This window comes from Tupaia chinensis, unplaced genomic scaffold (genome assembly GCF_000334495.1).
Source record: "Tupaia chinensis unplaced genomic scaffold, TupChi_1.0 Scaffold000234_1, whole genome shotgun sequence".
Lineage (NCBI taxonomy): Eukaryota > Metazoa > Chordata > Mammalia > Scandentia > Tupaiidae > Tupaia > Tupaia belangeri.
Window position 1 is genome coordinate 3869748 of NW_006159712.1, and position 24827 is coordinate 3894574.

General features: G+C 41.6%; 1 protein-coding gene across 1 annotated transcript in view; it reads right to left on the reverse strand.

The window, feature by feature from the left end:
• The window catches only part of TENM2 (teneurin transmembrane protein 2), a 550878-nt gene that overhangs the window by 392031 nt on the left and 134020 nt on the right, over positions 1 to 24827 (reverse strand). Inside the window, 1 exon segment of the mRNA XM_027771820.1 lies at positions 23769 to 23978. Coding sequence (XP_027627621.1) covers positions 23769 to 23978 — 210 coding nt within the window.

Below are 24827 nucleotides of genomic sequence, written 5' to 3' on the forward strand. Positions count from 1 at the left end.
TTCCAGGACTTTCATTCTCTCTCTCTATGCCTTTTAATAAGGGCACGCTTCTACCTTAGAGTTGGATTTTAGATTCTAAGTGCTTTATTTCTCTTCTGAGGGGACAGATTCAGAATTTCAGTTCTCTTCATAGTGGCCCATCATCCAGCACAGTCTCAAAACTATTTATGGAATGAACGCATGCCTGATGGAATAGCAGATACCGTGTGTTTCGGTTAGTAGCCACATGCCTTAACCATGAGCTCTCTCAAAAAATTCTCTGACTTCCGTTTATAATCTGTGGCATGCAGACAAAGCCCTTCACAGCCAGATTCCAGCCTCATTCCCAACCATCACCCCCGCCTTGCCTGAATCCAGGCACATCTGCCCACCAGCCTTTCCTTGCATGCATCAAGCTTGTCCCGAATGCACCATGCTCTTTGGCTCCATGCTCTTTGATGGCTCCAAGCCTTTGCACTTGCTGTTGGCATTTCCTGAAATCCTTCCAGTCCCAGCTGACTACTAACCATGATTTGATACCAGTCAGGTGCCATCTCCGTAGGAAAGCTTTCCCCCACCTCAGCTCCAGTCCAGGTGGAGAGGGCCTCATTGCACCATGCCAGCCGCACGTGTACATCTGCCAGAGCATCTGACCTGCTGCACCATAGCCTTCTGCTTGCCTTTGTTCCCCTCAGTGCCTCACCTACTTCACGCTGCCACTGACTACGAGTCTCACCAAGGCGGCGGTGAATCTAGTCTTAGTTCTGGTTACTTGTCTATGTAATGTCTACAATAGTACACGTTCAATACATATTTGTGGAATTGGCTTATTTGTGTCATTTAAAGGTAGTCAAAACTACCCAAATGAGTCTTTAGCTTCTTAAGTCTCCAATAACATTATTAGAAAACACATCAGACAGTGACAGCAGAGCTGTAAGCCAGCAGTTCTGAAAATGTGGGTGTCAGGCCAGTGCTGGGGGGTCACCTGGGAATCTTAGACATGAAAAGCTTTGGATCCCAACTCAGACCCATTGAATCAAAAAATGTCTAGATTTCTGGTAGAGGGGTGAGGAATCTCTGGATGCATGCCACTGAGAACCTCTGCTCTAAACGGTTAGAAGCAGTATTTTGGGAAGTAGTATGAATCAGTAGCAGTGAGAACATCAAGGCCATTGGAATTCAGTAGCCATGGTTCACACGCTAGGTGCTCTGCTCTACTGGACAGCTGCACAAATTCGGTCAGGTTAGTGAACGCCATGAAGCTCATTTTCTTTCTTAATAAAAAGGTAGGGGGACTAAAGCAAATGACAATCTTCGAATGCCCAGCATAGTGCCTAGGGTACATTAAATGTTCAGCAGATGCGGGTTCCTAGATTACTGTTTTCCCAAAAGTATGCCATTGACGATTACTCCCCCAAATATTCAGAGGACAGAGCGGAAAAGAGGAAATACTGTTTGTTCAAATCATTTTGAGAAACAAGGCATCTGCTTCCATGGAAAGTTTTAGTTTGCATAAACATACTAAAGACTCTGAAAAGTCCTATAACTTTTTTTTTTCTTCAAACTTGCCCAATATTTTCTTCCTTCCTCCCCCACTTCTCTCTCCTCCTTCCACTTCCTTCTTCCCTTCCCTTCCCTTCCCTTCCCTTCCCTTCCCTTCCCTTCCTTTCCCTTCCTTTCCCTTCCTTCATGAGTGGAAGGAAGGAACCTCTTAGCTTTTGGTTAATTAGGAGGGTAAAACAAAAGGAGAGTTGTTACCTCAGATCGGGGTTTCAGATTGCTTTTTAATTGAAGTTTGGGAAGAAGAATAACCTCAAAATGTTTCTTATAGAAATACAGTGAATATGTGGAAAATATAGATAATGGTTTGTCAACCTCCCAGCAGATAATTTCTGCATACATGCTAAGTTCTAAGCACCTTTTCAGGTGCTGAACATCCTGACCAGGGGGAGGGAAGCAAATCTGGAGGCAGATGGGCTGTCAAATATCATCTGAAGAGATGATATGTGGGTCAGGTGAATGACCAGGTCATTGTGAGAGAGACGGGGAAAGATTCCGGGCAGATGGAGCAGGAGGCACGGGGCTGTCCCAGGGAGCTTGGTGTTTCTGACCAATGTGTAGTAGGCTAGTGTTACTGCAGACTAAGGAGAGGTGAGGAGAATGGAGAGAGTTCAAGTTACGAATGTCAGGCTCTGGCTAAATCACAACACACTAGCCACAATAAATAGCCTGGATTTCATTCTAAATGCAGTAACATATGTCTTACTAAATATGCTTATTTGCCCTGATTTTTAGGTATGCGATATGTATGTGCTATTTTCTTTTTGCTATAGGGAGTGTGCACTCACCAGTGAGAGAGAAAGAGAGAAAGGGAGAACGCATCCCCACAGCAGGGGTGACCATGCCACAGTGCCTTCTCCATTCTCCTTTCAGGGTTTTGGGCATGCACATGCACATACCCAGTGTAGCTCTCAAGCCACTGAGCCTGGGACACCAACCGCTCAGATCCAGCTGCCCTCACCATCTCGCCAGCCGGCTGACCTGTGGATGCTTCTGTTCTCTGTATCTTCAATGTTGAGACACAGAAACTTCATAGACCAAGTTTTTCTTTTTTTTCTTTTTCTTTTTTTTTCTCCTCCATCATCTATCCACCCAGAAGTCATCTGTGGTTTCTGATGTGCCAGATACCGTGCTTAAAAATGGTAACAAAGATGCAAAGCTAAGGAAGACAAAGCTTTTATCCTTAAAAAACTGATCACCTAGTAAAGTCCTTGCAGTGTGAAAGAAGCTTGGAAGACACATAATGAAGATGTGGGTTGCACTGCGCTACCTAGTCCTATTTCTCAGGGAGCCAATATGCCTAACGGGGCCAAATCTTCGGCATGAAATAAACTGCAGTACTTCACTGACTACATAGCATGCTTTATTTTTTAAAACCACATTCAAAGACATACTAAGCATAATTGCTTGAATTCTAAATTTGTACGGTGCACAGGAACTAGCGTATAAGTATTCAAAGCTGACACATAAAACTTAGGTCCTCTGCACCCGTCAGACTACTGTTGCTATGGGTTCATCCCATACTCAACTGATCGTCCGACCCTGTCATTTTAAAAGCCTTTGGAAAGTATTTCCTTCTTTATTTCATTAACCAATGTGTTTCCCCCTCTAACATTTTCTTCACATGCCTCTTATAAAAACTTATTTTTTTTTTTAGGGAACCAGCAGTTAATGTAATGGCTATGTCACTGGATTCCCACGTAGTCGACCGCGGTTTGCGTCCCGGACCCGGTGGCTTAGAACTCACACCAGGCGCGTGAGTGCATGCCCAAGATCCCGAGAGGAGAATGGAGAAGGCATTGCAGTGTGACCATCCCCCCTGGGCGGTGATTTCTTGTTTTCTGTCTCTATGTCTCTCTCTGTCTGGTGAGCGCATGTGCCCGATAGTGAAAACCTCTCAAAAAAAAAAAGGAAAAACTTATTTTTTTTGGTTTTGTTTCCTATAGCAAAGTAAAAAAAAAAAAAAAGAAAAATACTAGCAAGGAAGCATATGCTAAGGTAATTTAGGAGTTGTGAAAAGCCAAAAGGAAAAGATAAGCAGCCCCCAGAAACTCACAAAGTTAAAGAGGTTGTTCCTTTTAAAAGAAGTCTAATTGGACACAGCAGGGGTCTCAATCCATGTGCCTAGTTGTTTTATGAGTGGAATTTTCTACTACAATGGAGGAAGTTAAAATGGGCTTGGAACTGCTCCAAAATGGATTTTCTCACTTCTCACCCACTTTGAAGGATCCATACTAGAGGAAGTAGGGCCACAGAAACACAGGTACCCCTGAATGAATGTGAAGTATGTGATTAGTCTCTATCACCTGCCAACCCTCTGGCCTGCATAGCTATTAAGTTACCATCCATCTTCAATTGCTCTTGCATTTCCTACAGGTAGGGGGCTCTTTGTAGACCAACCCCACTTGTTTAGTAGAGGTACTGATGAAGAAAGAAAAAGGCCCTAAGAGAGGAAGAAACCCAGAAAAGAGATAATGCCCTACCTGTACAGAGCCTCCCTGAAATCTTGGAGTTGACATCAACTTTAATGAGGGCATCTGGATGAAGGTTCTGAGTTCTACAGGGAAGAGGGCCCATCCCACTGTCCACAGGGGGTGTCATTACTATTAATAAACAATAATGATAACGTGCATGTCCGCCTCTCACTGTGCAACCGAGAGGCATTTCTTTCCACACATTATCTCGAAGTATAATTATCCCTGTGTTATAAACGGTGAAACTAAAACACAGAGAAGTTAATTAAAGAACTTGCCCAGGGTAATGATAGTCTAAATGGAAACGAGAATAAGGCACAGACTTTGGAGCTCTTAAGAGAGGGTTTTTGCAGAACTGTGATGGAGACAAAATAAGGGCACGGGCTCCCATCTTTCCCCGAGCCTGCTGAGGACATAGGGTTCTCTTGCTAGGCTTGACCTCTGAAACGTAATACATTTTGAAAATGGAAACATCACCATCCCAAATAAGCTGCACAATGGACTCTGGTTGGTAACTACCATGACCCCTGGTGGTTTAAGCCCTCTCCATAAAATCTCCGCGTTGATACTTCGCCCTGTCTACAGGGAGTGCCACATTTCCTCCCACAAAGGAGAACTGTTCCTCTATCTTGAGGCTCCACCAAAGCTTGGTTGCATCGTAATATGGCATTCTTGAGGCTTTATTTATTTATTTATTTATTTATTTTAGAGGTTTTTGCCATAGGGTGAAAGCTTGGTTGCATCATAATATGGCATTCTTGAGGCTTTATTGATTGATTGATTGATTTTTTTTAGAGGTTTTTGCCATAGGGTGGATGTGCTCACTAGAGAGAGACAGATACAGAGTCCGTGAGAGGGAACATAAGAAATCACTCCCAGGGGGAATGGCCATGCTGTAATCTCGTCTCCTCCATTCTTCTCCCGGGACCTTGGGCACGCACGCACATGCGCATGGCATAGTTTGCAAGCCACCAGGTCAGGGACTCAAACTATGGTGGGCCACATGAGAGTCCAGTGACGTAACTGCTACACCATCTGCTGGCATAATACGGTATTCTTTAGAAGACTGACCTCATTTGATCCAGGCTGTTCTAAACATGAAAATCTAAACATGGTTATGAGTTGGGCAAATAGCTTTCATTTGTTTATAAAGAACTGTAGTTAGCCTATAAGACCGTGTGTGCTATAGTTCCTCCATTGTGGAAAATATTTCTTCATTGTAATTTTCCTGGAAATAGCTTTATGAATAAAGTGCATATCTACTGTAGCATTGACTTTCCTCCTGTGAAATATTGTAATTAAGTCCATAGCATCCTGACTATTAATATCATCCCACAGTCAAGATATATCAAGTGCATTTACTTCGAGCACAAGCCCCGTTCAGAAAGACTCGTGGCATCTGACAACAAAATACAGGGAAATCTAAACAGAATTCATTTAGCATAGGAAATTCCACTTTGTGGAGTTGGAATCTTTTTCAAAGCAGGCTTGAGTGCAATTGAGCCTTGGAAGCCTCTGGGTTGTTTTGAAAAAAGGGATCTCCTGATGATCTTATACTGCGGAGAGGAAATGGGCAAGTTGGGGCCAGCAGAGTCTCAGGGCTGTAGAACTCATCAGTGTCAGACAGAAGCCAGAAGGAAGCCAAGGACAGCCCAGGTGTGATGGCGGATCTTCAAACCCTGGTGATGCCCAGCCCCTGTGACACGGTGGACATGCCATGGATATTTCACCATAATGTGCTGACAGTCATGGCTTCCGAGTACCAACCTCAGAGGTCAGGCATTCTTAGACATTATATACTTCTGTATCAGAAATAACAACAGTAGCAACAACTCGAGTGTGAATTCTGCTTCTGGCTGCCTTAGCACTGGCCTTAGCAGATCCATATACAGCCTAGCTATGTTTTCAGAATATTTGGTCAAATTTCTTGAAAACACACCTAATGTTTTCATGGCCTCCTTTCCTCCCTTCTAACTATAGTGCTTTTTTTCCAGTTTATTTTATTTTTTAAATTTCTTCAGTTAGAGAAAGTAGTGTTGCTTGCTCCCAATAGGGTCCTCATACCATAACCCACCTCCAACCTCAGCCAGCCTGGATCAGGGCACATGCATGCTTGGGCTATACAGAGAGGCCCCAGGACACAAATTCGGGACCTCCCACGTGGGTGCATTACCATTGCACCTTGGTCTGGCCTAGGGTCGTGTTTTCTAAAGTGAGGATGTCATAGCAACATGGAGATGATTCTTAATGACTGTAGTGTGGTAGCAACGAGAGGCCCTGGGACACAAATTCGGGACCTCCCACGTAGGACCCATTGCATTACCATTGCACCTTGGTCTGGCCTAGGGTCGTGTTTTCTAAAGTGAGGATGCCATAGCAACATGGAGATGATTCTTAATGACTGTAGTGTGGTAGCAACATCATTGCCACAAACTACTGGGTCATTAGAAAAGTCATGACACAGTTTTGCATAGAAACACAGAAAAATACATCATGACTTCTGACGATCCACCAGAGAACTGGAATCACAAGTTCAAGCACTGCAGAAACCAGGAAAATCACATAAACAACTAAACAGGAAAAGCCTGCATTATCTGAACCGGGCAGTCTCTCTTGGACTCCAGCTATTCGTGGCCACAACACAATGCAGGTGGGTACTGCTAGGCAGGCTGTCACTTTGAGAAAGATAGAATTATAAATGCTTGCATAAAATCTCTTTATTTTTAAAACTGCCAGTTCAATAAAAGCATTTATAAAAAAAAAATACCAGAGAAGACAAATAAAATAGATTGGCAAGCTTATCTGTCCAAGGGCAAGATGAGATAAAATACATGAGCTTGCGCCTCAAAGTAGAAAATGTTGTACAAACATACATGAGGATGATGATTTAATATCATCCTCTCCTCATAATCACCAACGTCGGTATCATCATCCTCACCAAACAGAAAAGGACAACAGCCGTCATTTCCTGGCTTGGTGTTGGGGGAAGTTTCTGTGTTTCCAAAGATGGGACAGACTCTGGGACTCAGCCTGCCATTGGAGGGGGAGTCTGTGTTGATGACGATGTGTAGAGTATTCTCAACTGGATTGGCCTGAGAAGAATTTCATGCTGGGTAAAGTCTTTTTACAAGCAAAATGAGAAATAGTGATTGAATGTTTAAAAACATATTTGGAATAGTAATAATAATGATGATGATGATGGTCAGGAAATATAATGAAAAGCTATTGGATGATGAAATGGGGATTTTAATGTCTCTGTATTGACTTATATGCATGGTATTCCTTCTGGAAAAAGAAATGTAATACACTGTAGAGTTATATGTGATTCAATGTAATATAAACAAGATTATGATGATAAGAAAGAAAGAAAGAAAGAAAGAAAGAAAGAAAGAAAGAAAAAGGAAGGAGAGTCCGTGTGTTGTGCTCCGTTCTCTTTCTTTTCCTAGAATTGTGATACTTCAAAGTTGGAGAAGACTTTTCAGAACATCTGGCCCAATGCTCCCAACACTATAAAGAAGAAACAGAGAGCTCATGATGAGAAGGGACTGCCCCAGGTGACTAGTGAATGCCAAGTAGAATTAGGACTCAGACCGGCTCTCTGGCTCCCACAATCTCCGGGGCTCTTTGTTTCTTCACTATGATTTTTTTCCCCCTTTGTTTCACAGGTTCTTTCTATGTCCTGAATGCTTTCAGCAATTTGAGATCAATAAAGAGAGGTAAAAGAGGCCAAGTCCTCCCAGCGTAATATGACTTTCTTTCTTCTCGGTGTATTATTTTCACAACAGATCCTCAGCCTCCTGTTTCTAACCAGTTTTCGGTCTTCATGAGAAGGTGCACAGGTTAGCAAAAGAAATCATAAAATCAGCATCCTGATATCTTAAATAGGTGGTGTCCCATCCCTTCTTGTTCTGATTTTTAAAGCAAATTGCTTGACCTAAGTGGGAAGCCCAGAGGATGAATCCACAGAGAAGGAGGCGGAGTTGTAAACTGGTAAAGATCACTGCTTCTTCAGGGCGGCAACACAATTTCTGATAGACAAGTATCAAAGGCAACCCTAACGGCGGGAAGAGTAATATGTAAAGTGATGTCTAAGCAGGCAGCCTAAGAGGGAGCTGGGTAATGGTGAGGCACCCCAGGGAGATGGAAAAGGTCATTGAGATGAAAATAACCTTGGGAACAGGCAATGAGTGTTCCATTACCACAGACGGGAAGGAAACATAGGACCCAATCGGATGGAACAGATTGAAATGCGGTGCCAGTGAAGTGTGAATGCCACCAAATGCATTGTGGAACTATTTGGGGAGCTGGTATGAAGGAATAGGAGTTCTGTCCCCCACCCTCAGGCCACAGCTGGACAGCAACACAATTCAAGAGCAGAGGCTTGCTAGGCCATAACTTAAGCAAAAACGTCTTGGGGAATCCAAAGTGAGGGTGAGGGTGGGAAGAGGTGATAAAGATAAACTAGGGGGTCTTTCTCCACAGGGACACGTGTGTTCTGCTGAGGTGCTAAAACGATACTATACCACCAGTGTCTTTCTTTTTTGTAGAGAAGGGAGGCAAAGTCTGCCTTTGGATTGGAAGAGGGGAAAAGAACGATTGATCACTGCCTTTTATGGTTAGCTTCCCATGGTTGAGCGTTCACTGATAGAATTGGTTCAACTCCAAGATGCTGTCTTTGAAACAATTACTGTTTTCCACTAAAATACAACTCTAGCAGAAAACATTCATTTAAGTGATAACTGCCTAAACGCTTCATTCAGTATCAAGAATGTGTGTGCCCCTCAACTTTGGCTTTATAAGCACCAGAAAGGAATAAGGATAATAACCAACAGAAATCATAAAACAAAAGATTTGATGGTAAAACGCAAAAGAGAGGGCTGGTATTGGCCCTGGGGAATCAAAGAAAAGACTGGTGTTGAATTTTAAAGTACCACACAAAATAGTTTTCCTATGCTTTACTATTTTATTCAGATTGTAGAGTTTAAATATTAACTCTATTAGTTTTCTTTGCTTGCTTCTGGCTTTCTTTGTCATTCATGCTGTGCTATTCTATTATCCGCAAATGGCTTCCTCATTCTTTATCTCTCCTACTGCAGAGTGAGCAGGCAGTCTGTGAGCTGGGGGCCATCTCCACTCTTTTCTTAACCTTTTTTTTTTTTTTGGAAATGAAAATACCTTTTGCCTACTTTTCCCCCATTTTTGACTTTATGTACTATTTGTTTGTTTACTCACCTTTTTGGTTGTCGGAAAAGTCATGATGCAATTTTGTATAGAAAAACATAGAAAAAATAGGTCATGACTTTTCTGACAACGCAGAAATATTTATTGAGCATCTGCTATGTGTCAGGTTCATTGCTAGCTCAATGAGAGAGAAAGGTTTTATCTTCAAAGATCTTAAATCTAATGGTGAATGCAGACAAAGAACATGGTGAGTTCAGGAATAGAGGAGGCATGGCCACCACTACATCCTGCCACTCTATCTTGCTGAGTACTCAGGCAAATGCTGTTGTGGGCAATATTGTATTCTCTCATCAAGATATGAAGTCTTGGGAACCAGCAGTTAGTGTAATGGCTATGTTGCTGGACTCCCATGTAGTCGACCGTGGTTCGTGTCCTAGCTTAAAACTCATGCTGGGCGCGTGTGCGTGCGTGCCCAAGATCCCGAGAGGAGAATGGAGGAGAAGGGAATGCAACGTGACCATCTCCCTGGGGGGTGATTTCTTGCTTTCTGTCTCTATGTCTCTCTCTGTCTGTCTGGCGAGCGCACGCGCCGTATAGCGAAAACCTCTCCAAAAAAAAAAAAAAAAAAAAATATGTTGAAGTCTTAACCCCTCGTATTCATGAATGTGATTGTATTTAGATTTTGTGACCTTATTTGCAGAATTAACTTAAACGAACTTATTCTGGAGTAGGGTGAGCCCTCCATCCAATGACTGGTGTCATTCTGAGAAAAGATGTTCAGGGACCTGCAGACCAGTAGGGAGAAGTTGGCCATGTGATGATGCAGATGAGGATTGAGGGAACGCTGGCACAACCAAGGAATGTTGAGGGTTGCTAGCAAATACAAGAAACTAAGAGAGGCCGGGAGACTCTTCCCTAGAGCATTTGGAAGGAGTGAGGAGGGCCTACATCTTGGTTTTGGACTTTGTTGGGCAGTCTTGGAAAAGTATACTGGTGCTCAGGGCATGCGTTTCCCTAGGATATATCCCTAGGTTGTGGTTGTGTCTCCAAAAAATTATCAATGAAGGCAATTATCTCAAAGGCACCATCAACTCAAAAGAGCAGCTACTAAACGAATGAAGACAGACCTGTTGCTTTAGATTCCCATCTCTCTGTCCTTTCCAAAGAAGATAGCAGAGTACACAAATGCAGAGCTTTTCTCATCAAACCCCATGATATCTTTTCTAGTCCTGCTAAGTATTCAAGCTCTCACTCATAATCACAGAAAGTCCCAGATTTAAAAACATTACAGTGACTTCAGTCAACAGAAGTAAGATGAAGACCTTAGAGGGGTATGTTCAACTTCTCACCCTGGTCTACTACTGTCCTTTCAAAGCTGGATCAGTAAGTGTATCTTGAACTTAGCACAGGCTAAGTGATATGAGAAGACTAAAGAAATGACCCTTGACTTTAAGTGGTGACAATTTAATGTTGACACAAGTGACTTGTATGCATGAAACACCAAGAGAATATTACAAATCAGAATGTAATGAGGTGCTAAATTGAGTAAGGCAGACAATAAGATAGTCCTGCGATTCTGAAAAGGGAAAGCTTAGTTGGGCTGTGTTGGTTGGGAAAGCTTTGGGGAAAAGCTGGGGCCGTGCTTGGATGGATAATAGATTAGTAATGAGGAGGAACAGTAGTCATGGTATCTCCTCTGTTCTCGTGCCATTCTGGGCTGTGTTGGGATAAAGAGTGAAAGCCCTAACAACTCCACAGGGCTCCCTAATCAACACCGGCAGATACAGACTCATCATGCTCCACTGCCTGACTGTTCAAGTTCACAGCACCTGATGTCATTTCAAACACATTGTCCCTAATCAATACACATTTGTTGAGTGAAAATATATTCATATTTGTTGAATGAATATTAAAGAGCTACCATTTGGGGTTCTCACATCATGTTAAGTGTTGTGCATCACCAGTCTCTTGTACTTTCTTTTAAAATGGTTTCCTTTCATCAAAACAAAAATGCACGTAAAGAATCAAATAGTTCTACAGCATAAGGTTCAAAAAATAGCAATCTTTTCTCATCATCACCAATTCCTTCCTTCCCAGCTGCAACCACATTTACCTTTTTTTTTAAGCTGATTATTTTGGTATTTATCTCCAGTGCTATAAATAGCATGATTTGTTGCTATTTTTTGCATCTTCAATTGTAGGCATTTTCTAGTAACTTCCCACTCTAGATGAAGCAGATCTAGGCTTTATTTTCTACCTGTCCAGTCTGCATATGTCCCTCTCCATCCCCTATCCTCCTGATAGAATGCTTAGACCATCATTTGATGGTCCATGCAAATGCTGTTCAGTGGTGATCCATGTAGTAAATAATGATTACTTCTTGAACAATTTTTTCCTTGAACCTGTCTTTCTATAGTTTACTTAGATGTTAATATATTTATCTCTCTGGAGACTGATTTCTTTGGGTAGAGTTCTAACTGTACAGTTAAATAACTATACGTCCTCAGACAAGTTACCTGAGTTCTCTGTGCCATGGTTTTCCCATCTGAGGAAAACTGATAACAATAATGCCAACTCACGGCCTTATGGTGTCCATGTCCTCTAGACAAAACACCACCAGGAAGGAGCACACTATGGCCAAAGTTCATTAGCTCCTCACAGTGAGGGAGTAGACTCACAATGGGAGTCCTGGGGTGCTTCAGTGAGTCTTGGAAGGGGCTTGTGTTAAGTGACTTTGTTGTTGTTGTTAAGAATTTTTATTTATTTCTGAAATTTTTTAAAAATTGATTTACATTCACTCCCTAAGCATCATCACAGCATACAAAATGTGATTTCCCATCCAGAATATACTGCACAGTCACTTAATCATGCATGTTATAGTCAATAATTTTCCATTTCTGGTTTTAGTGATTTGGACAATGACCTTGTTTCTGTTCCATTTGTTTTTGTACCATTTGTTTTCACCTTATCTCACTTCATAGTCATGGTGTAGCCTTGTCAACTATTGGTGTTCTGTAAAATTGCTTTGCTCAATGGGAGAACACCATGCCCTAGCTGTGAGTGACCTAGGGCAGATTCTATCAATACCTAAGCCTAGATGTTAGTGTCTGGTGGTTCCCAGCATCAAGGACTACTTGTTTCTTACTCAGTGGTGAGAACTAAATGAATTTCTATTTGTAAAACTACTAGAACAATAATGTCATAGAGTAAATCACTAAAAGTATTTGTCATACGACATCAAAAGCTTAGCAACGCAAGACAAAATAGAGAATTTAGACTACAATAAAATTTAAAAAAACTTTTGCATATCAACAGACTAAAAAGGCAACTCGTGAAATGGGAGAAAATACTTGCAAATCATATATCTGATAAGCAACTGATACTCAGAATATACAAAGTATTCCTCTAACTCAACAGTAACTTCCAAAAACAAACAATTGATTAAAAATTGGGCAAAGAACTTGAATAAACATTTCTTCAAAGAAGATATACAAATGGCCAATAAGCACATGAAAGGATGCTCCACATCACTAATCATAAAGGAACTGCAAATTAAAACCACAATGAGATACTACTTCACACCAATTAGGATGGCTATTATTAAAAAAAAATAAGTCACAAAATAGCAAGTGCTGGGAGACAACAGAGAAATTGGAATTCTCATGCATATCTGGTGCAGCTGCTGTAGGAAACAGCATGGTGATTTCTCAAGAAACTAAACATGGAATCACTGTATGATTCAGCGATTCCGTTTCTTGGTATGTGTCCAAAAGAAATCAGAGCAGGCGCTCAAATAGATGCATGCACACACCAATGCTCATAGCTCAATATTAGGATGGCTAAAAAGGAGAAATAATCCACGTGTCTACTGACAGATGAGTGAATGAACCAAGTGTGGTATATACATAGAAAGGAATATTACTCAACCTTAAAAAGAAGGAGATGTTGACCCATGTTGTAACATGGACCAGTCCTGAAAGCACTATGTTAAGTGAAATAAACCAATCAGAATAAAACAAATATTGCCGATTGGATTGTTGAAAAATCATGACGTATTTTTTCCTATGTAAAAATGGGTCATGACTTTTCTGACCATCCAGTATTTCCACTTAGAATTCCTAGAGAAGTCAAATTCATAGAGAGAGAAATAAAATGGTGGTTGTGGGGGCTGAGGGGAAGGCAGTTAGAATTTCTGTTGGGAAGATGAAATGTTTTGGACATGGGTGATGGTGATGGTTGTGCGATAAAGGGAACACAGTTAATGCCACAGAGCTGTATACTTAAAAGTGGTACAGTTTATGTTAGTTGTACATATTTTGCCACAACAGAAGGTGCTTCTTGAATTAAAAAGTCAATGGGACCAGCAGATGACATAATGGTTATATCACTGGACCTTCACATAGTTGACAGCAATCTGAGTCCCAGACGTGGCAACTTGAAACTCTCGCCGGGTACACATGTGTGCATGCTAAAAATTCCGAGAGGAGAGTGGAAGAGAAAGGATTGCAGCATGGCCATCTCCTGTGGGGAGGGAGGATGATTTTTCACCTTCTGTTTCTGTCTCTCTCTCTCTCTCTCTCCGGCAAGCACACACACTCTATAGCAAAATCTTTCTCTCTCTCTCAAAAAACTTTTCCCCCTCCCCTCCCCTTCTAAAAAAAAAAAAAAAAAAAAAAAAAGACAATAATACCAAATCCAATCTCTGCTTCAGTGGCCTATACCTATTATCAAAATATTTATATGAATGATAATGTTATGTAATACTGATAACTTCCGAAGCTGAGACATTTATTACTGTTTTACACATAGAAATACTGAGACATAGATTAAGATGTTTAAGATCATAGCATAAGAAAGAGTGACTTATCTATGATTTGAATCCAAGTAGTGCACACTTCAGAATACAGTCACTGAAGAATGTAACGGTTTTTAGTTACTATTTTGGGAATGGGTCTAAGAGATTTACCAGGGCTGAAGCTATCATTGCTGTTGAAATTAGCCATTGGTAAAATAAATCTATCTTTTGATTCAACAGAGAACTAAGACATCTCTACTAAGGAACTGGGGCCACTTTCATAAATGATTTTTGAATATTATGTAGGAAAAGGGTTAGAAATACATAGAGCCTTTAAGTGAATTCAGAAGAAGCTCACATTCTGGGTAAAAACTGTCAGGGCAGGAAACTGTTAAGACATCACACGCTGCTTCCTGTCCCTGGGCTTGCATAGGCCATCTTTTGTATGTACCAAAAAGCCAGGACAGAGATGGAGAGGTAGAATGTACACAATGCCTATCGACCCTGAGATTCTTGTCAATATCAAGATTATTTGCTGAGGAGAAGCAGTTCTCTGCCGTCTATCACTTCCACGCTGCGCATCTCCAAAGGAATTAGCTGTCCATTTTGACTGTGTGCTCATTTGCGCCATGGTGCAGGAGAGTGGTCCCAATCCTAGCTGGGATGGAAATTGCTAGATCCACCAACAATGTCAGTACATGTGTGTGTGAGTATGTGTGTGTCTGTGTGTGTGCGTGTGTGTGTGTTGCTTGCACAAGTGCATTGCAAGGAGACAGAAATGAAAAGAAGATAATGTCAGATCTGTTTGCCACATGACTGGGCAAGCCAGGAGTGCTGAGTTTTGAGGGCTGTCCATCTCTAATTCTAGGAGTGGGAGGCCTTGTTTTGGAGACCAGAGCAAGGGTCTCTGGGAGCCCAGGTCTGTGTTGGTGGAGTTATGCTTGCCACTGACATTTTCGATGAAGTATCACAACATCCCAAACCATGCTTCCCAACTTCTGCAGGTACAATGCAAAGATGTGCCTTGCAAGACTGTGTAGATCTGTTTTAACAATGGTGCTGATGATGGGGTAAATCCACACTATCCGGGGGTAGGGAATGGAGAGCTTTTGACGTTGGGCCAACCTTGTCCAGTCATACAAAGGAACCCATACAAACACAGAGTGCTGGAGCAAGGAGGGAGCCTAGACACCTTTCAGGCCCATGACCAAGCCTAACATGTAAGGAAACTGAGGCCAAGGATGATTAAGCCATTTGCCAAGACAAGCATGCTGTGAATCAGGGACAGAATTTAGAAAACCCAAGTTTTCCAATTTCTACTTCAGAGTTTCTTGCTACATTAATGCTCCCCAAACTTGCCAGGTACCAAGAAACCTGGTGAGAGAAACCTGAAGGGAATACTAAAAGCAGAGTTTCTCAGCCCCTTCTGCATGTCCAGAATCAGAAACTCCAGGGCAAGCACCTGGGGATACGTGAGCTTGCCGAGTAGTGCAGGTAAAGGGTATTTTGTGATGCTGTATTTAGTTTTTTAACTTCTAGAATATTGTAATTCATGGTCTTCAGTGTGCCGCCTTCCTTGTCCGTCATATATCTCAATAAACCAGACAAGTCATTTGAGGTTAACATTTAACAGAAGGATAAAAGACAAGTCATTGCAATTAGAAAGGTTTGGTTTGAAGCCAAAGTTCCTCGTTGCCCAGTTTTGTGACTGGTAAATTTATTTCTAATTAGGGTCGCAGTCTTTCCATCTATAAACTGGGCATGACGATAACCCTTGTGACATTAGAATGTAGTAGGATTAAAGTCAATGCAGAAGGCATAGTAAGTGCTTAGCATATTAACGACCCCTGAGGAAGGAAAAGGGCCACCAGCCAAGAGCCATGTTCTGTGTGGCTCTGTATTTGAGGCAAGAGTGAGTCTGTTTCTGTGTCCTCCATAGCCTGGAGACAGCATCCTGGACAGTCCACACTGCCTGGTGGAGGACACCTCTGGAGTAGAGGCAGCTGGGGCCAAGTCTCTGCCTGGGTGCCAGGAAGCAGCGACAGGTATCTCTCAACATCTGACCCAGACATCTCAAGGACCTGAAGGACAACTTGGAATCAAAGACCTTATACACAACACAAATCCAACTTGGGAAAGTGAGCGATGTTTGAACTTAATTTCCTGACCCCAAAATCAAGAGTGAAAAATGAGCTGTCTCCCATCCTTTCAGGTCCAGCCTCTATAGCACAAGGTCCCCACTCAGGGACACCCACCAGGCTCTTTTCATTGGCTCACGTTACTTGTCATGGTATGGATAAAAATGTCACAAATCTTATTTAAACATGGAGTATCTAAAAACAGACAAAGCAGAAAAATAGATACACTCAATATGTTTTATAAAATAAGTATATTCTCTCAAACTGGGACATTCTTTCATTTTTAAAAAATTTGCCAGAAGGCACACGAGCTCACCAGAGAGAGACAGACGGAGAAAGAGGGCAAGTGAGAAAACACCCCCATAGTGGATGGTCACACTGCAATCCCTTCCCCTCATTTCTCCTTCCTTTTAGGGTTTTGAGCACATGCTCACATGCCTGGTGAGTTTTTCTGGTCATTGGGTCTGGGACTTAAACCATGCAACCAGCCATGTGAGATCTAACCACCTCAACTACCATGCTACCAGGACATTCTAGTATATCCGCCTTCACTGTCATTATCCATTATTGTTCATCATGCACACAGAAAAACAGTATATTAATAAAATTGAAGGTGGTTACTAAAAATTAATCATTCATTTACTAAATATTTATTGAGCATTTATTATGAGTTTGCTACCATATGTATCATGATAAAGAGCCAAGTTCTATGTAACTGCAACTTGGGCAAGAGTGAGGGCTGTAGAATGGAATAATATTCATTTATTAAAAAGGATAAAATTCAGCAAGCAGGTGGCATAGTGACTAAGGTGCTGGTTCCTACACAGCCCACTATGTGGTTCGAGTCCTGAATCTGACAGCCTGATAAACACACTGGGTATGTGTATGTGAGTGTATGCCCCAAATTTCAAGAGGGAGAAGAAGGGATCACAGTGTGGTCAGGGGATTGCAGTGTGGGGAGGTGTGATCTCTCAATTCCCCTCTCTTCATCTCTCTGGTGAGTGCACGTGCCATGCCAAAAAATAAATAAATAAATAAATAAATAAAAAGGATAAAATTATGTCACTTGAGGTAACATGAATGAATTTTAAGTTAAATAACACTGGCATAGAAAGAGAAAAAATATGTTTTCACTCACAGGTGGGAACTAAAAAGTTGACTTCATAGAAGTAAAAGTTAGAATAGTGATTAGAAGTGTGGATAGGGGTCCAGCAGGTGGCATGGTGGTTAAGTCACTGGCTTCCTACACGGCCAACTGTGGATCAAGTCCCAGACACTGGGGCTTGGAAAACAACACCAGACGTGTGTATATGTGCCCAAAATCCCACGAGAAGACTGGAGGAGAAGGGATCATAGTATAGCCACTCGTTGAGGGTGATTTTTCACTTTCCCTCTGTCTCTGTTTCTAGCAAGTGCACATACCCTATGGTAAAAATCTTAAAAAGAAAAAGAAAAGATGTTGGTTAACAGATAGAGAATTACAGATAAGAGAGTAGGTTCTAGTGTTCCACAGCACCATAGAGTAACTGTAGTTAAGACTATTCTAATGCATATTTCAGAATAGTTAGAAGAGAAGTTTGAATGTTCCCAACCAACTATTGATGCATGTTTGAAATGATGGGTATGCTAACTACCTTGATTTCCTCATTACACACTGTATTCAGAGACTGAAAAATCAAATATACCATATAAATATATACGATGATCATGCATCAATACCCCCCCACCCCCCCAACACACAATGTACAAAACTTCATGGAATATAAAGAGTATTACCAGGATAGTCCTATCATCAAAGTACATATTAATTACTGTTATTCAGGAAATCCTAAATTAAGTTAAATTACAGTGAGCATGCACTTCTGGGGAAGGCAAGAAAATGTATAAACTATCAAAGGGAAATACCTTTTAACTAGTCAAGATATTTAAGGGAGAAGACATTTCATTAATGTGAAAAATCTAGTTCTATGGTTGCTTCTTCCCTATCCCAAATCCAGCCCCATGGATGGTGGGAGGGGACCAATAAGTGAGACTGCCCTGGAGAGGTGACTTTGTTTTCATGACAAGATACCTACTTCAACCTCCATGTGGAGGTCAAGACAAGTTTGTGACAGAACAGCTGCTGTTCAAGTTCTGGATGGTGACTGTAACCTCAAAGTCTGTTCTTTTCTGTACTAATTTAGTTACGGACATGACACTTATGGCCTATTGTCTACAGGACACGTGGTTTGCATGGTCTTTCAGTAGAACCAAGGATCATCTATGGATTAAATCAAACCTGGCCCCTACGCTGTGTAATTTTTAAAAAATAATTATTTATTTAATTTTATTTATTCATTCATTTATCTTTTAATATGACAGATAGACACCCATAGAGAGAGAGGGAGAGAGGGAGAGAGCGAGAGAGAGGGAGAGAGAGAGAGAGAGAGGAAGTGAGAAAGCAAACCACCAGGTCTGGGACTCGAACTGTGTCAGCCATGTGGGAGTATTCAGCACCTTAACCAACATGGCACCTGCTGGTCCCGTGCTGTGCAAATTTTAAGTATTTATAGAATTGTTTTTATTTTATTTTATTTTATTTTTGGAGAGGTTTTTGCTATAGGGTGCGTGCGTTTGCCAGAAAGACAGAGAGACAGAAAGCGAGAAATCATCCCCCAGGGGGTATGGTCAAGCCACAATCCCTTCTCCTCCACTCTCCTCTCAGGGTCTTGAGCACGCATGCACATGCGCCCAGCCTGAGTTTTAGCCACCGGGTCTGGGACTCGAACTGCGATTGACTACTTGGGAGTCCAGCGACACAGCCATTACACCATCTGCTGGTCCCTAGAATTGCTTTTAAACTAGAAGTGCTCTCTATGCTTTTTGGAGGAGGGTTACAGGAAATCCTGAGAGTAAATTAGCATATGTATTATTAGATGTAAGTGAGAGTTCAGTCATCTGGAATACACACAGATCTCTTTTATGAGACCCTCCTTTCTGGTTTCACTGTGAGGAGCCACAGAATTTCTCTGAAGCAGTTGATGCGCTTTTAATTTTGTGGGCGTTATGCATCCTGTTCTTTCTATTTCCTTTTTTGCTTTGGTCACTAGGAAGTTTAGTACCAAGAATGCTACCTTAAATAATGGAATTGGACTTTATATATCTGAGTGTACATATGCTTTCCCCCAACCTTTTCCTTTACTCTTATTGGAGTACTCTTTCTTTTTACTCTTACTTAATTATGGTGTTAAAGTTTTTAGAAACAATCATGATCAGCTATCACAAATTTGAGGGGTGGTACAAGAAAAGGAAGAAGTGAATGAAAGTTCTTTGGCTTTATGATGCCAGAAGAATTAGACAATGTTTAAATTGATCAGGCAACTGAATTGGACTACCCTAGGCCATCTAAAGATGACTGAGATTTTGGTTTTGTTTTATTTAGATTTTTTGTCATAAGGCATGTGTGCCCACAGGAGACAGAGAGAAAGAGAGAGAAAAAGTAAGAAATCACTCTCCCTGGGTGGATGGTCACACTGCAATCACTTCTACTCTATTCTCCTCTTAGGATTTTGGACACACATGTTTATGCACTGGAAGTGTTTTTCAGGCTGCTGGGTCCAGGACTCGAACTGCACAATTGTCTATGTGGGATCCAGCACTTTAACAACACTACCTGTCGGCCCAGATTGCTGGTTTTGATGTACTCTTTTTCATTTAGAATTAAATGAGGCACTGCTTTTTAAGAAGGGTCAGGGGAACTTTAATGTTCTTATTTACAAGCTGAGATTGTCTGGCTGGGACAGTTTTTGTTTTTGTTTTTGCCACATAGGACCTACTGAAAGGCTACTGGCAGACACATCCTGATTACATTTCTTATGTATAGTTAGATTTTATTTTTTTTTTAAGAGAGGTTTTTGTTATAGGGTGATTGTGCTCACTGGAGAGACAGAAAGAGAGACAGAGAGACAGAATGTGAGAACTCACCCACCAAGGCAGATGGCCATGCAACAGTCCCTTCTCCTCTAGTCTCTTCTCGGGATTTGGGGCATGCACAAACACACATGCCCAGTGTGAGTTTTAGCTGCCAGGTCTGGGACTTGAACCATGTCAACTACATGGGAGTCCACCAACATAACCATTACGCCATCTGCTGGTCCCTCGTTGGATTTTTACTAATGAGTATTCTAAACCTCTTTGTTTAGACTTCAAAGAAAACTAAAACCCAACCTTCTGTGGGCTGTGTGTGCGTGCGTGGGGTAGGCAAGCTGATGCTCTCTGACTGTACAGTGGCTGCATGTATATTTTCTATCACATGTACTGATCGCAATCTGTAAACCTTATTCCGATTTGGAATGATAGCCTCATTTTTCCATCTGCAGGGGTCTCCATTATGCTGCCACAGGGATCCAGATTTTTTTTTTCCAGGTGAGTTATTTCATAGGATTTGAAATGATGCTGCTATATACAAGAAACACCTCTGGAGCCAACCTGCGCTGGCAGAAGGTCAGAGCACAAGGTGAGCCCCTCCCGGAAGCTTAGCTATCTGGGAGGAAAAGCTCGAGGGGAAGGGAAACTCCGCTCTGGTAAGCATCTCAGCAGCTGTACCTGGGCACCTGGCTGATTGGCATGATTGCAGGTTACAGCAATTTGCCTCAAAGGTGGTGAGGTTCTAGTACCGTCCACTCAAGAATGTTCTACAGTCATCAAAAGTAATGACGGTCTGGCCTCCAAGGTGAAGCTTTGTTGTTGCTTTGAGGAGGTTTTCATGTGGGGCAAAAACATTCTAGTGACTGTAGTTTATGTCCAGTCTGTCTCTTCAGAATAGGAGGTCCTTGGGTGGGAATATGTGCTGCGACTCTCCTAGTGATAAGTCGCACTGATGTCAATTAATAACAGCAACAGTAAGAAAAGAGCAGGAAATCATTTTTCACTGTCCTGGATGGGCTGCCTGTGCCAGAAGTTGTTTTAGTTCAAAAAACAAGGACCAAACACGTACCTGATTTTCGGAACTCAAGGTCATTGCCAAGAAACCAACTGAAAAAATTCTGCATAATTAACCAGCTAAACAGAACACACCCAAACACGTGGGCACTTTGTTTTGTGCCATGACATCGCCTGAAAAATTCAGTCCCTTTCATCAAACTCAATTCAAAACACTCAGGCATAGCTCTGCACTTTGCATCTTCTGTGTCAAACTCTATTTTCAATCCTTTATGTCAAATTTAAATTCATGGCAACTGCATTCAGATCTTGATAGAATTCCCAATTTGCTCGGGACCCCAAATTCATTCCACAAGAGACACACGTGCACACACACAGAGACACGAGCACACACATACTCGAACTCAATTTGCTCTTACTTTAGCTAAGCCGGAATCAAGAATTTGGAATGACTGCTTGTTGGCTGGAGTTATAACAAACTCTCACATGAGTACCCGCTGAAAACAAGGGTATAATGCAACTGAGTCCTTATCCCTCAGTTGAAAAAACTCATAGCTGCACAGCTCTTGTTTCAGATGAAAATGGACCCGCACATATTCTTTGGTATTTTCTCCTGTTACTGTGCTTAAATCTCTATCAGTCTTAAGTGAGTTGAACTAATTGGTATGAATGATGAAAAATGGGTAAGTAAGACTGAACACACAGATATGGTAAGTCCACTACAATGAGTCTTGATTAGGCAGAAAGCCAACAAACATGCCTTATCAACAAGTTTCAATACACCATCCAAAAGAACAGAAATTACTCACTGCATTATCACTAAGAAAACATCCTAGGTAGCCCCGTGATATAAACTGACCTCTTTTATGGAAATCAAAATCATCTTTGCTTGGGTATCCATGTATGCACAAAAGGATATAGTTTTTAAAAGCTCATTTTCTCCCTAATAATTGTCTGTTTTTAAAAAGCTATCAGCAGGTGCACCTCATTTTAAAAGCCTCTTGTCCTTCATAATACAATATTCATCACGATTACATAGTATGAAATAAAAAGCACCAAAACATAAGCGAGGGTAGTTCAATTAAGTGCAACAGAATCTCCACAGTAAAAAAAAAAAATAGGCTCTGTAGCTAAAATCAGGTTCCCATGAAAGAAAAAGGGAATGTATTTCCACATATTTTTAATTATATAGAATTTTCTCAAACATGATTTTTCATAATATATTCCATTAAGTTAACATCATATTTGAAGAAAGAGCATTTTCTGATTTCATTTTAAGCCTGATTTTGAGCAATTACAGTGTCATTGTTCTGCGGTAGAAAGGTTGAATTCATTTACTGTGTGGTTATGCTAGTTATGATTGATGTCTCTTCTCCAAATGATAAACCAATCACCCCAATGATGTAATGTCATTTTAAGAGTGCCATAATCACATTTCTCTCAAACTAGAAGCTCTGATGAGTTCTAATAAAGATTTATGGTAGATTAAAGGCCTTCATAATATCAACAATGGATTGCTCATTTGATGAGAGATTTGATTAGGTAATTTTTTTTGAAAAAGAATATGAGTTTACTAAATATATCAGGCCTGGCTTTGAAGAAGGGCATGGGCCATCATCAGTGGCAGTCCATCATTTCCCCCCTGGAATGAATCATCTTAAGTGTATTCAAGAAGTCCTCTCTAATTGGAGAGTCTGAGGCCAGTGGTGGCATATACTCATGAATGGAGCCGAAACACAGTCTCCTCAAGGAACAGTCCTGGCATGGAAAGCTCTGTCTTGGTTTTGAGAGGACAGTTACTCAACACTACGATTGGCCAGTGCAGGAGACAACTCCAAAGACTTTGAGTCAAGAACAAATTATTTCTGCAAATGTCTCACTTCAGATCACGGATACTTAAACCCTAGATGGTGCCAACCCTATTTCCAAATGCCCATGTGAACATGTCATCAACAGGAGAAATCAAACTAAGGCATGATTATTTCTGAGCCCAGGATAATTCCACCTAAAATTTAGATTGGAAGTTGACGCAGTGGCCACAAAGTCCCCAAAAGTAGAACAGAACCTTGTATCCAATTCCTCCATTTTGTGAATGTGAAAACCCAAAAGAAAGCTATGGATTCAGGAGGCAGTATTTACCATATTATCATGTGATCAGCTTGTTAAATTCAAGTGAAGTGGCATGAGTAGAGGGTTATAGACGAGGTCACTCCCTAAACACTTCGGGCTTGGCAAGATACTCAATATTCATGTCAGGGGAACACATTTTAATCGCAAAATCATCAAAATAAGCAAGGAAGAAAAAGTCAGAAGCCAACTCTCAGAAAACAAGGGATTTGACATGCACACAAATTGGGTATGTGAGGGCATCTAGGGTCAGTTGGCTATGACCAGAATTGTAGTAATATCAAATTTAATATTCCAGTGTCTCTCTGCACTTGGCCTTTGAGACTAGGTGCTCTCATGTGTAACCATGGGCAAATTCCTTCCACTGAAGGAGGCCCAAACCCTGTTACGATAAGGAAAATCTCTTCAGTAACTGTGACCTTCAACAAACGTACCTTGGAACTGCTACACCACAAAGCGACAAATGCATTTCACCTCGATGCTCCCCATACCACCATCTCCCCAGCCCTTATAGTCAGCATTGTCATTTTGCTGGAGAATCAACAATGGCACGCACAAAACACCACACAGTCAGACACCACAGAATTTCCTTACCACTGCTGGAGGCTTGCTGGGGCCCTGAGCATGCTCTGAGCAGGTATGAATTGGGGGAGAATTCCTCATCAGGGTTGGTGTCCATGATTTGATGGGAGGTGTTGCTGTCTAGCAATGGCATCTGGCAGCTAACTGGTGGAGGATTATGGGAGCTAGGCAGCTGAGCAGATGGGAGGAGGCTAGACGAGGATGTAGGTGGAATGGGACGACCTGGGAAAGAGGACAGAGGGGTCAAAGGTCAGTAATGAGTGTCATGAGAGCATCCCAAGAAAGTTACATTGAAAACAGCTCATAATACAACTATTAAAAAAAAATGAAATGCTCCAGATGTGCTTTATAGAGTGGTTTGATGTTTCTTCAAAAGTCTAAATTCATGCTACACGTTGTTGCATATTTTAGAAAGGGGCATGAGCACAAGTGTCCCTCTACACATCTGAGGTGAAACCAGTCAGTTCTTCCCATCCCCTCTGCTCAGCCCTGATCTAAGTCATCATCATTTCTCCCTGAACTAGCTCCTTGCAGGTCTCCTCGCTTCCACTCTTGCCACATTACCTATTTACTCCCATGGTCCTTATTCCTTTTCCATGGCAGCCAGAATGATATTTTAAAGATATGAATCAGGTCATAGCACACTGCTTCACATTCTCCAATGGCTTCCTATCACACGTAGAAAGAAATTTTGAACATATGGGAGGATGTACATGTCCTGCTTACAGGAGCCCATAGCTACCTCTCTGACCTCACCGCTAATGGTGACCCTTACAGCTCTCTTCTTCACTCCTTATTCTCCAGCTGATGAGTATATCTTTATTTTTGTCACTGCCCTATCTATGTGGAACACTTTCCTATGCCCCCACTACCTTGCCAATATTCTCAAGCCTGCTCCTCTCCAATGGCATCTTCTATGTTTGCCTTCTTGGAAGTCCCTCACCTTCCTGCTCCAGCCTTTTAGTTTGTTTAGATGTCTTTATTGCCCTTATTACTATCTGAAGGTAAGTACTTTGTCTATTTTATTCACCCTTGCATCCCCAATGCCTTCGAAAAGAATAGTTCCTGCTG